Source organism: Panthera tigris, chromosome C2 (genome assembly GCF_018350195.1).
Source record: "Panthera tigris isolate Pti1 chromosome C2, P.tigris_Pti1_mat1.1, whole genome shotgun sequence".
Lineage (NCBI taxonomy): Eukaryota > Metazoa > Chordata > Mammalia > Carnivora > Felidae > Panthera > Panthera tigris.
This window is the reverse complement of record NC_056668.1, coordinates 2,279,456-2,291,612: the sequence shown is the minus strand read 5'-3', so window position 1 is coordinate 2,291,612 and position 12,157 is coordinate 2,279,456. Positions and strand designations below refer to the sequence as shown.

Sequence of the window (12,157 nt, the reverse complement as noted above, 5' to 3'; positions counted from 1 at the left end):
TCCGGATCCCGAGTCAAACACCACGAAAAGACGACTTGAAATGTGAACGTGGGTTATTCGCCATCAAGGAGCTGCTCCCAGGAGTGCGGACAATAACGAAGTCTGGAGTCTGACTCTCTATCGGCCGCGAGCCGCGCCCGACCCGGGTGCCACAGCCCGCCCCAGCTGGGTAGGGGGTGCTTCCCGCCCTGGGGTCCGGGACCCCGAGCCCAGGGCAGCAGCAGCTGCCCAGGCGGCGGGACACGCTACTGCGTCGACTCACGCAGACAACAACCAGCGCACTCGCGGGAGAGGGGCCGGGGCGGGCGGGCGGTGCGCAGGCGCGGCCCCGCCCACCGGCGCGCTCACGGGAGTCTGGGCCGGGGCGGGCGCGTTGTGCGCAGGCGCGAGGCACGCTCGTTCCGTTCAGGCCTCCGCGGTCGCTGTTCCCTGCGACCCACTGTCCCCGCGCAGTCATGGCGGCGGTCAGGGCTCTGGTGGCGCCCAGGCTGGCGGCGGCCTCCGCGTTCGCGCCGCTCCATGCACCCGCCCCGCGCGCGGCCCTACACAGCTCCGCGCCGCGGCCCCGGGCCAGGGTCGCGCTGGTAAGCGGACTTCGGCGGGCGGGCATGGGGCGGGGCTGCCGCCAGAGGTCACGGCCGCTTCCCATCCAGTTCCGCCCGAGGTCGGGCCCTCCTCACCCCCCACCCCCGAGGTCGGGCCCTCCTCACCCGTCCCCCCCGAGGCCCGCCCCCCTTAGCCCCTCCCCTCCCCCTCCTCATCCCCACCCCCTCGCAGCACCCCCACCCCCCGGGCCGTCCCCCAGCCCTCCTTCACCTCTGCCCGCGGCGGTTCTTATGGTCCTCACCGCCACCCCACCGAGGCCCGCCCCTACCTCTCTCCTTGCAAGTCCCTTCTTCACGCCCCTCCCCCTGGCCGGCTGCCTCCAGGTGGAGTCCCCCTTGACACCCCCCCCCCCCCCGCCCCGCGCTGTCCCGCAGGTGCTGTCTGGATGCGGAGTCTACGACGGGACTGAGCTCCACGAGGCCTCAGCGTAAGCCCTGAAGGACCCTCTGCCTTTTCCTGAGCCATTTGGAGAAATGTTTGATTAGAAAGGCAGAGGAAACGAGCCACCAGGCAGCCACCAGGCAGCCACCAGGCAGCCACCAGGCACGGGGAGGCACAAAGCGGGAGCCAGAGAGAAGTTCTCTAAGTGCCACCCTCTAAGTGCCACCTGCTGTAGCGTTGTCGCTCAGAGACAACCATGTAATACATCTCGTGTTTAAAACCCATGGTTAACTTTTATTTTTATTTAAAAAAAAAAAACGTTTATTTATTTTTGAGTCAGAGAGAGACAGAGTATGAATGGGGGAGGGTCAGAGAGAGAGAGACACACACAGAATCTGAAACAGGCTCCAGGCTCTGAGCTGTCAGCACAGAGCCTAATGCGGGGCTCGAACTCACAGACTGCGAGATCATGACCTGAGCTAAAGTCGGACACTTAGCCGACTGAGCCACCCAGGCACCCCACCCGTGGTTAACTTTGAGGTCAGATTGCATCATCATGACTCTAGGGCGATGAACGCCTGGGTGGCTCAGTCGGTTAAGCGTCCGACTTCAGCTCAGGTTATGTCCTCGCGGTTCGTGGGTTTGAGCCCTACCTCTGGCTCTGTGCTGACAGCTTGGAGCCTGGAGCCTGCTTCCGATTCTGTGTCTCCCTCTCTCTCTCTGCCCCTCCCCTGCTCACGGTTTGTGTGTATCTCAAGAAATAAATAAACATTGAAAAGTTTTTAAAAGAAGGCTGTGAGGCACGAGGCAGCCAGGTCAGCTGTGGACAGTGTTTTTGATGTAACCTGTCAGATGTTAGTAGCGTGTGGCTTTTTATTAAAGGCTTCTGTGAGCAGGACTGGTAGATGTCAGATCTGGAGTCGGTGGGCAGGGAGAGTTAGGTCATGGTTGGGGAACCTCTGCCTCCCAAGTGCAGGGCCCAAGTGTACCCAGAGGAGCCTGAGGCCCCTCCCCATCCTGCACCTGCCTGCGTGTGCGGGTGTGGGCACTGGACATGGAGTGGTCTTTGGAGTGGGCAGAGCTGGCAGGCGGCCAGGAGAGCTTCCAGAGCGGGGCTCGGAGCAGGGGCACGAGAAAGCAAGCGGACTGCGTGAAACCTCTGGGGTGTGGGCAGGGAGCCCTGTGTGGAGAACCCTGCAGGTTACAAGGACGAGAGCCTGAGTCCCAGGGTGGTTCTACCGGGTCACCCACCTCATGTCTCCTCCTCTGAAAGGGGGACAGTGAGAGCCCCGTGTCTGGGACAGATTTGGACTTGTGCCTGGCACACAGCAGCCCTCAGGGAGACCTGCGTATCTCTCTCCCAGCCCTGTGACTATCATGGGAGAGGCGGGAGAGAGCGAGTGTCGTGACCGGAAGCCCCCCTCAAACCCTTGAGGGCTGCGTTGATTGGCCTGTGGGAGGAAGACCGCCCTGAAGCAGCCTGGGGTCCAGGCTGGGACACCAGTCGAATCACCCGTCCCTGCACCCCGGTTTGTAAAGGGAGCCTGGGGACTAGCTGGGCTCTGCAGGCTAGTTCAGGGACAGCGAATCTGGATTGTGGCCGTTTGGGTCATCGGCAGGCCAACTATAACTTTTTGTAAAGCAAGTAGGATATTAAGGTGCACGAGAGACTTCTGCAGGGCGCTCTGCAAAAACCCTGCTTGTAGAAACACGCTAAGAGGTAAAGCTGGGTTGGGCATGTTTCAGTTCTGTGTGATTTTCTTCCACGCAGGGTACTGGTTCACTTGAGTCGTGGCGGGGCTGAGGTCCAGATCTTTGCTCCTGACGTCCCTCAGATGCACGTGATTGACCACACCAAGGGGCAGCCTTCTGAGAGCGAGACCAGGTGTGATCCTGCTCCTCCGTCCTGGAATGTGGGCACGGGCCTGGTACAAACGCCCTGAGAGCCGGCATGCTGGGTGGCTTTGTCCTGGCAGGGACCCTGCCTGTGCTCGGAGTTCTGAACTCAGTCATTCAGAGCCCCCGTCCTCAGGCTGTCCTGTGGTCATGCTGTTGTTATCTTTTAATGCCTACCAAAACACGGAAAGGATAGAAAATTCCGGCTAAGTTCCTCCTGTCTTTGTTTTGACCCACTTCTACTTTTTTTTTTTTTTGGTACTATTTATACCCTAGGTGGGGCTTGAATTCACTACTCTGAGATCAAGGGTCATCCCCCCACCTTTGTTTTGGTCAAGGCTGTGCCTCCCAGCTGGGTCTCGTGCCGTGTTCACCTGTTTGGGCCCCAGATCTCTGATCTGGTTCGAAACGGTGTTTCTGTCACTGAGGCCTGTGCGGTCTTTGTGCTCTCAGAGCCTTCCTTCTCCTCCAGTCTTGCTCCAGTGCAGGGACGGCCACACTTGCCCGCTGGCTTCACACAGGGGGCGCTCTTTCTCCTGGGAGCTGGTGTCAGCCACCCCTCCCCCTTCCTTTTCTGCCTGAGACACTGGTCCTGGCTGCAAGGCCTGGGGGAGCACGGCACGGCGCCTACTGTGGCTGACCCTGGTTTCCTTCGCTTACCTGTGCGGCACCTTGGCCTTCCCCTGCTCTGTCCTGTCTTTCATCCGTCCCCAGTTCTGAGCACTCCAGATGCTCCAAATGGCCGTGTCGCCTTCTCTAGGTCCTGACCTTGAGTGCAAGTGCTGGTGCACTTCCCTGGCCCGAGTACATGTTTTCTTGTCCTGTGGTAGTGTTCCCCCTCACTCCCACCCCCCACCCCCGCCCCGTTTTGTAGTCTGCAGGCTAAAGTTTGCTTCCGGCCTCTTTTGTGTTCTTTCCCAGGAACGTTCTGACGGAGTCTGCAAGGATCGCCCGCGGCAAGATCACCGACCTGGCCCGGCTCAGTGCGGCGGATCACGATGCTGCCATCTTCCCTGGAGGCTTCGGAGCCGCCAAAAACCTGTGCGTGTGGGGTCTCTGGGGTGTTCGCTTTTCACCTGTAGCGAAGCCGGGGACGGAGACGGGGTGGGGACGCGAGCAGCCGTTGGGGAGCTCAGGTTCCAAAGGGCTGCACGGAGCTGGTCTGTGACAGGCAACCGGCGTAGCTTGGGGCTTAGGTCAACGGTTAGCCAGACGTGCTTTTTCCTGTCACTTCTCCCAGAATGCTCCTGGGCTGCTGCTGCTGCGGGGGGTGGGGGGCGGGGGGGGTGGGGCTTTCTCTGATCTAACCCTGTGCCGTGCTGGTCTCCGTGTCCGTGTGAAGCTGCTGTTCCGGTGGGCCGTTCAGATGCTGGTCCCAAGTGGAAAGGTTTTGCTCTCTGGTTGTCACCCTGGTAACTAGATCTGCAGCCGGGAGGGCTCGCTCTGGCCTGACGTCCTGTGGGTTTTAGATCCTCTTTCTGTGCGCGTCCCGGAAGCTCTCTGCGCACTGGCCTCGCCATCCAGCACATCCGTTCCGAGGCGGCTCTGCCACAGCCGTCGTGGGTGGGAAGCCGGAGGGGGGGGAGGGCGGGGGGGGGGGCAGGTGCCTTGGGTCCTCGTGCTCACTGCCTCCCTCGCCCTGTTGGCTTGGCTGGCCAGTGCCACCCCCCCCGCCCCCCCCACGGCGGTGCAGCAGCTCCCTGGCTGCCTCTGTGGGTGCCCTGCAGCCAGACGTCAGGTTCCCTGATGTGTACGCTGACCCCTGGCGGCTCCCCTCTGCCTGCAGACATCTGAACAGCTTTCGTCCACATCCCAGCCCTGCGTTCCCAGCCCCTCGTGGCAGTGCCTCCCGCTCGTGTCCACTTTGTCTTGCAAAAACCAGCCTTTCAGGCGACTGCCGCCTTCACACACCTCTCGGCAGTAGGTGGCAGAGGACGGCCTGAGTTGCTGGCTGGACTTCCTCTTCTGCCAGACCGAGGTTTTTTCGTCGGGAGGACGAGCCTTATCTGTGACCCTTAGCTCCTCCCTGAGGATGAGGGCACATGGGGGTCTGTCGGGGTTGTGTCCCCGGCACAAGTGACCACCCACGCTCGGTTAACTACAAACAGACACAAGGCGCGCTGGGTTGTCGGTGGGTCCGTGTCTGTGTGCCCGTGTCTGTGCGCTCAAGGAAGCAGTGGCCTTGGGTCAGTGCTGTTGTCTGAACCCACTTCCCTGGGGGAAGCTGTGGCTTACGGTCGCTTGCCCGTTTTTCCCAACCTTTCTAGAAGTCAGGCAGGCTCCCGTGTCCTTGGTCTCCGAGGCTGCGGCTGCTGTGGTTGTTGGTTGTGCAGTGTGCACGCGGAAGGCTAGTTCGCTGGGGATGCGAGTTCACAGCGGGAACTGGGTTCCTCTCCTGTGGGGCCTCAGGCTCCTGCCCGGCCGTGTTTCCTCCGCCAGAGGTTCATACGCGTGGTCGTGTTAAACTAATGAGGTGGGGGTGTCTTAAGCTCAGTGATTTGTACTTTGTGTTTTCCGCCAACGGGGTGGCTTGTCGGTGGCCCTCTAACCACCTCACAGCCACACACGCAGATCCCTTTGGGTAGACGACCCAGCTCTGACGGACACCCGTGTTTCCAGTTCCCCTTTTGTCTTGAAAGCTGTTTGGAGGTACAGTTGACACGTGTTTAAAGAGTAAAGTTGAGGGGCGTCTGGGTGGCTCAGTCGGTTGAGCGTCCGACTTCGGCTCAGGTTGTGGTCTCGCAGTTCATGAGTTCGAGCCCCGCGTCGGGCTCTGTGCGGACAAACAGCTCAGAGCCTGGAGCCTGCTTCAGATTCTGTATCTCTCTCTCTCTCCCCCTCCCCTGCTCATGCTCCGCTTGTCTCTCAAAAATAAATGTTAAAAAAAAAAATTAAAACAAAAAAAAGTGGGGTGCCTGGGTGGCTCAGTCGGTTGAGCGTCCGACTTCAGCTCAGGTCACGATCTCGCAGTCTGTGAGTTCGAGCCCCGCGTCAGGCTCTGTGCTGACAGCTCAGAGCCTGGAGCCTGCTTCGGATTCTGTGTCTCCCTCTCTCTCTGCCCCTCCCCTGCTCACACTCTGTCTCTGTCTGTCTCAAAAATAAATAAAAACCTTAAAAAAAAAAAAATAAAGGTGGCTGCGTTTGGACATGCACGCACCCCAAGGATGCAGCAGCCCCTCAGGTGGCACACCTCCCTCGCGCCCACCGTTGTCCGGTCCTGGGGCTGTGACGCTGCCGTGGACCTCCCAGGACGGAGGAGCCGTGTGTGCAGAGCGGACAGCCCAGAGACGGGGCTCGTGGCAGGGAGCGTGTCCTTTGGGATTCGGTGGGTGTGACCAGTTGCCTCCCAGAGCAGTGTGGTGCACACCCGCCAGCTGTAGGAGGGGGGCACGCCGGACGCCTCCGCGGTCATCGCTGCAGTGACAGAAGCCGTGTGTCATCTCACCTGCGCTTCTCGCCTGGTCAGTGGGGGGCCTGCTGGCTTTAGGTCCAAGGCCTGCGCACCTGTCACCTTCGGTTCGCTGTGGCATCTGCTGCCCTCCTCCGCTGCCGTTTTGCTTCTTTCTGACATAAAGTTAGAAAAAAAACACGTACGTGTAATTGTACAAAACACACGACACACACGTGAACTGCTTGTTGCGGGTGCTGGAGAGGGAGCAGAGCCACACATAACGTCTGCGGGGTAGGGTTGGAGGCGCCCCAGGCTGGTGGACACCAAACTGTGAGAGGCCTCTTCTCGTGCTAGGAGCACCTTCGCCGTGGACGGGAAAGACTGCAGAGTCCACAAAGACGTGGAGCGCGTCCTGAAGGAGTTCCACGAGGCTGGCAAGCCTATCGGGTACGTAGGGGTGGGGAGTGCAGGGCTGCACCGTCCTGAAAGCCTGTTTGCGCTGAGGGGTTCACAGGGCGTCCTAGGCACCTTCCAGCTCGGAAAATTCTGTAGTTGTGTGCTTAGGTCAGTATCGGTGACTTCACAGGAAAGAGAGCTTCTAGGAGGTTCCCCAGTCAGTCCTTCCCTGACCGCCAGCCTTTTCCAGTGCTCATTCTCCTCTCCTGACCTCTGCCTCCTGTCCTCGCTCCGGGCAGGCTGGAGCCAGTCACACACGAGCACCGTTCCCCAGCACCTTCCTCTGGGCCTGCACGCTCATTGCGTGCTTGGGTCTTTCACACTTGTCTGCACACCCAAACTCACCGGACCTTGCTCTTGTCGAGGTCCGAGTTCCTGGGTCCTGGCAGGGGGTGAGGCCGGCCACACCTGCCACCAGGAGCACGATGGTGCCCCCCCTGTTGCCAGATCTGAGCCCCTGAGACTCGGCTTCCACGGACGCCTGGCCCCTGCTCTGACGAAGGTCGGTGTTTGTCCGTGTCAGTGCGCCGGAGCGTGCAGAGTGCGCGGCTTCGGGTCTGCTGGTTGGAGAGACTCCCTCGGGAGCTCTGCGGTGAGAGATGCAGTGAAGACAACTCATTGTGGTATAGACGGGAGCACTCCAGATCCCCTCTGACATCTGTGTGAACAGGGCTGTGTTAGAACCCTCCCACCTGGATGGGATATAGCGCCTGGCAAGGACAGTCCCCGCCCAGTCACTCTGCGGGGAGCCCCCTCCTCACGAACAGGGCCGGCCTCGGGTCTGCAGGTCGGGAGCATGTCTGCTCACACCGTGCCTTCTCAGTCCCGGGCCTGCTCGGGAGAGACAGACAGCAGGTGACGGCCGTGCTCCACGCCTCTCTCCCCCAGAATGCTGTCACTGGAGCGGCACCCACTTCTGTGGGCCGAGCGCTAAGGGGGACCCTAGCGCCCTGCTTGTCATGAGCACAGGTGGAAGCAAGGGGTCCCGGTGGCTCGGCCGCCTGTGTGTATGTCCTCTGACCTCCGTGCAGGAACGGTCCCGGCAGGGGCCTCTGTCCGGAGCACGTGGCTTTGGCTTGCTTCGGTGTCCACAGCCCAAGACCAGCACGGCCGGCCACACAGACAGCCCCACTTGAGGGCCGAAGCCGCCGGGTGTCTGTGCAGGCTCACGACACAAGACACTCTGGAGACACTAGGTCCAGGGACTGTGTCAACTTGGTGGCTGGGGGAAATTTCTGTCCGGGGTTTCTAAGTAGGCGGGTTAGCTGTGGGGTTTGAAGCACTGTGTAAGTTTGTTTTGACGACACTTTTTCGTGGCTTGTTAGGATACCTCCTACGTGGGGCCTTTACAGGCCGCGCAGGAGAACCAGCTGGGTGCTGTGGAAGATGAGCCAGAGGAGAGGCCTGTGTGGGAACACGGCGGCCCAGAGAGGTCTGGGCGGCGGCTGGAAGGGTTGTGGACCCCGGGTGAGGGGAGGGCAGTCCCCGACAGCCACACGCTGGGGCGGCCCGGCCCATAGCCGCTATGGTGGATGGCCCGTGTGCCCCCTGAGGGCGCGCTGACACGGGCAGGGCGCCGGTGTGATGTCTGGTGCCCAGAGGTCTGGTGTGGCTGAACCACCGTGCTCGGGAGCGACTGGTCAGGAGTGCCTCCTGACCGCGGCCCGTAGGGGAGTGAGCGGAAGCTCGTGTCACCTGCGACACCCCTCGCCCCGTTGGCCACGGCCGCCCCAGGCGGCCCGGCTTCCACCTCTCAGCTGCCAGGCCCTCTGGCTAGTGTTGGCACTCATCCTCGAGGTCAGGGAGGTTTGCGTGCCTTGCTGCGCCCCCTGGCCTGGCGTCCACTCGTGTGGTCCCGAGCTGACCCTGTCCTTCACTCTTCAGCTTGTGCTGCATCGCTCCCGTTCTCGCAGCCAAAGTGCTCCGCGGCGTCGAGGTCACCGTGGGCCACGAGCAGGAGGAAGGCGGCAAGTGGCCCTACGCGGGGACCGCAGAGGCCATCAAAGCCCTGGGCGCCAAGCACTGTGTGAAGGGAGTGACCATATCCTTTCTGGCAGCCAGGGTGGCGGTGGCGGTGGCTCCGGGGACCCCTCCTCTGGCTCTTGAACCGGGAGCTGCACTGCCGGGGGCACCTGGGAGCACATGCGTGACACGTGTAGGGTCCGATGCCGGCACGTGTCCCTCCCTGGCCGTGTTTCCAAGTCGGCCTGGTGGATGCGGGCTGGGTTCGGCACACCCCAGGCACACCAGGGCCACCTGGTCAGGCGAGCGGTCGGCCTCAGGCTCGACGGGGGTGGCTTTCTGGGTGGGAGGCTGGGAGCTGCCTGCCAGTGAGGGGAGTGAGCTTGCGCCCCACGGTGGGGTGGAGGCTGCCCGTGGATGGGAGCAGTACCGGGGGGTTTCCTGGCTTTGGTGGAAGTTCCCTGGTGGTGTGGACAGGAGCCAGCCCGGTGGCCTCATTGGTCCCTGATGCTCCTGCGGGTGCCCGAGCACTGTGCACACAGAGCCTCAGGCCGGGGCCGACCACGACCCAGGTCCACACCTGGACCCAGACCCAAGGAACAGAGCAGCACGGTGTCCCAGAAGGTGCCGGAGACAACACCGTGACCCTGGGTGTCTGTCTCGAAGGTGCTTTTCTCTCCTTGGAGGGCTGTTTGGCTTACAGACAGTTTCGGTTAAGTGCCCACCTCCCTCCTGCGCAGAGTGGCCGGCCCACCCAGCAGCTGTGTGGGTGGAGCTGGCCCGGGGCCTTTGCAGTAGGTCCAGGAGGGCACCTTATAGGGAGGGGGCAGGGCCAGTCCCATCAGCGCTGGGCGTCTGCCCGACCAGGGCGAGAGCTCGGCTTGTGTCGGGGGAGGGTCCCGGGTCGGACTGGCCTCTTGTGGCGGACGCTCGCAGCGGCTCTCTGTTCCGGTTTCTCAGACGAGGTTGCTGTGGGGCCGGCGCTCCTGTGTGCGCAGCCCAGGTCTGCGGGCGGGCCTGGGTGCCGTGGGGCCTGCCACCGTGAGGGGTCCGAGGAAACCGGCGCTGGGCTCACCGAGGTCGGGACGCGTGTGCTCTGGTTACGGGGTGTGAGTGGCACGGGACGTGGACCCTGGCCGCGGGGACTGCGGCAGGAAGGATCCCCCATTTGGAGCTCCATCGAGAAGGGCAGCGGAGCACACTCTGGGGGTGGGCGGGGGCGGGGGTCAGGGTGGCGCTTCACGCCCGCCACCCGTGTGTCCTTGCCGGGTGACCGTTTTCCGTAACTTCCGTGCACGAAGCTCACGTGGACCAGAAGAACAAGGTGGTCACGACCCCGGCCTTCATGTGCGAGACGGCGCTCCACCACATCCACGACGGGATCGGGGCCATGGTGAAGAAGGTGCTAGAACTCTGTGGGAAGTGACAGCGCCGTGAGCCCCGCCTCCTCCACCAGGTGGAGCTAGTGGCCTGGCTTCCCGTGCTGCCTGCCGTGTGGCAGGAATTCGATTCTCTGCTTGCATCTATGGGTGCTTTTTGTCTGAAGAGGAATCCTTGGCTGGGGTCGGCGGACGGCGTTCCTTCCGCTCGGTGGAGGCAGACAGGGCCCGCGCTGAGCCTGCGGCTGGTACCTGCTTGGTGCCTGCGGGCGCGGGGGCGGCTGACATCCTCCTGTGACAGAGATTAAAATGGGACCTGCTCTTTCAGGAGAAGAATTGGGGCACGACATCCCACACTCTTAGGTTTGGCCGGCTGTAGGGTTCTTGGTGTCTGGGGGGGAAGAATTTTTAAGTTGGTGGGTCTGGTAATTAGGAAACCACGTCACTGAACTTCTTGGTGATTGAGAACTCTGTAACTTGGAGTAATGCGTTCAAAAATGACACGGGGGCTTCATTTGAGGCCGGGGGAGTTTGCTTTCCCAAATGGACGCTGGGACGGCCGCGTGTTGGGCCTCCTGAAGCTGGCACGCGGGAGCCCAAACCAGGGCTCTAGCTTTCCAGAGAGGGGGGGAGGGTGTGGCAGCCGGTCTGTGTGGTCGGCCTGCTGGGCGGAGACCGTCGGGTTGGTCCCAGGCCACGAGCAACAAACCGGGCAAAAATCCGGTGTCGGATGTACAGAGCAGGGGCAATAAAGCATCTTGTAGCCGCACCAGCCGGTGTCTGTCGTACGTGTGCTTCTGTTTTGGGGAGAAATGTCGAGGGCGGCATCTGGGTGCAGGGCAGGCTCCACCCCCTGTGGCACATCCCTCCTTCTGTCCGCCTCCCGTGACCCCCGGGAGGGTGTCCCCGCACGCAGCTGCCATTGCGTCCGTCTGTGCCTCATTTGCTTTTGAGAAAGCTGCGGGGGTCGGCATGGCGGGCCGTTGAGTGTGGTGCAGCCGACGCCAAACTGTGTGGGTGCTGGCCTGGGAACGGGGCACCGAGGCACAGGCCCCCCACGCCACCCTTCAGCACCCTCTGCTGCCGTGAGAGGTAAGTGACAATGAGCCTTGTGGTTTTCCGGGCTTGGAGGGGAGCACGGAGAGCAGGGCCTGTGGACAGGGCAGTAATGCCTGATCGCGTGCCCCCCGATCCCCCCGCTCGCCTGGTGTCTGTGCCAGCTGGCCGCGACGTTTCCGGCCCTTCCTCCGTGGGCACTCCGTTCTCTGTGGCCTGACCTTCCCCCGCTGAAGCAGGAGCCCCCTCGGCACACCCACCGGCACCAGCCTCGCTGGCCGGGATGGTCCTTGCCCTGTGCGCTGTCCCGGGGCCTGTCAGAGGTCAGGTCACGGACGACCACCTCTCTCTTAAGAAACTTGTCTGTGGAAACACTTGTTCCCTGTACACCTGTGCACGTGGGGGGGGGGGGGGTGCTGGATCACCAGCGTGTGGCTCACGGAGTTATCACAAGGCGAACACAGCTGTGGAACCAGAGGACCCGTCCCTGCCACACACCCCCCCCCCCCGCCCGCCACCAGGGATGGTGCACGTCCTGGCTCTGTGTACAGGCTTTTCCCTGTGGAAATGTTCCCAAATGGGCTTCTCCACTGGGGCTTTCCCATGTCGCCCGAGCGCTGCCTTCACGAATGTCCTTGTCGGTGTTTTGGCGCATGTCGCGGCCCCGGCTGTTGCCACATCCAGGGGTGAGGCCGCCGGGTTGCAGGGATGTTTCGAGCTTGGCTTTAGTGGGGAGGGTCCATGTGGCGCTGGGGCCTGGCCGGCCTCCTCTGTGTCCTCCCCGCCACCCGGTGGGCATGGATGGCGTGGCCCTTGTTTTTTTCTGGTGTCTCCTTGACGTCCGCTGAGGCCCATTGCCTTTTGTCTATTTCTCGGCCTTCTGACGATCTGGTTTGGTGAAGCACGTGGTTAGGTTTCTCATTGAAGCTACTCGTGCGTTCTGGTTACACGTCCTCCGTGGGTACGTGGGCTGCACGTGTCTACTCCCTTTTCTTCCTCAAGGGGCCGTGACGAGCAGCCCCTCCCAGTG

The 12,157-nt window shown here is 62.1% G+C and overlaps 1 protein-coding gene across 3 annotated transcripts; it reads left to right on the top strand.

Annotated features, from left to right (window-relative positions):
* The first annotated feature begins 353 nt into the window (after positions 1-353).
* On the top strand, positions 354-10,845 carry GATD3 (glutamine amidotransferase class 1 domain containing 3). Of its 3 annotated transcripts, XM_042998870.1 has the most exons (8): positions 367-584; positions 981-1,033; positions 2,759-2,872; positions 3,805-3,924; positions 6,629-6,721; positions 8,056-8,162; positions 8,615-8,771; positions 9,990-10,074. In XM_042998870.1, exons 1-7 carry the CDS (start codon positions 456-458, stop codon positions 8,758-8,760), a joined length of 762 nt encoding a protein of 253 aa, XP_042854804.1. In that variant the 5' UTR covers positions 367-455; the 3' UTR covers positions 8,761-8,771; positions 9,990-10,074. The 3 variants fall into 3 exon arrangements, with proteins under 3 accessions (XP_042854805.1, XP_042854804.1, XP_042854803.1); XM_042998869.1 differs by lacking the exon at positions 8,056-8,162 and having other exon boundaries at positions 369-584; positions 9,990-10,845; XM_042998871.1 differs by lacking the exons at positions 8,056-8,162; positions 8,615-8,771; positions 9,990-10,074 and adding an exon at positions 7,178-8,044 and having other exon boundaries at positions 354-584.
* The last annotated feature ends 1,312 nt before the right edge of the window (positions 10,846-12,157 follow it).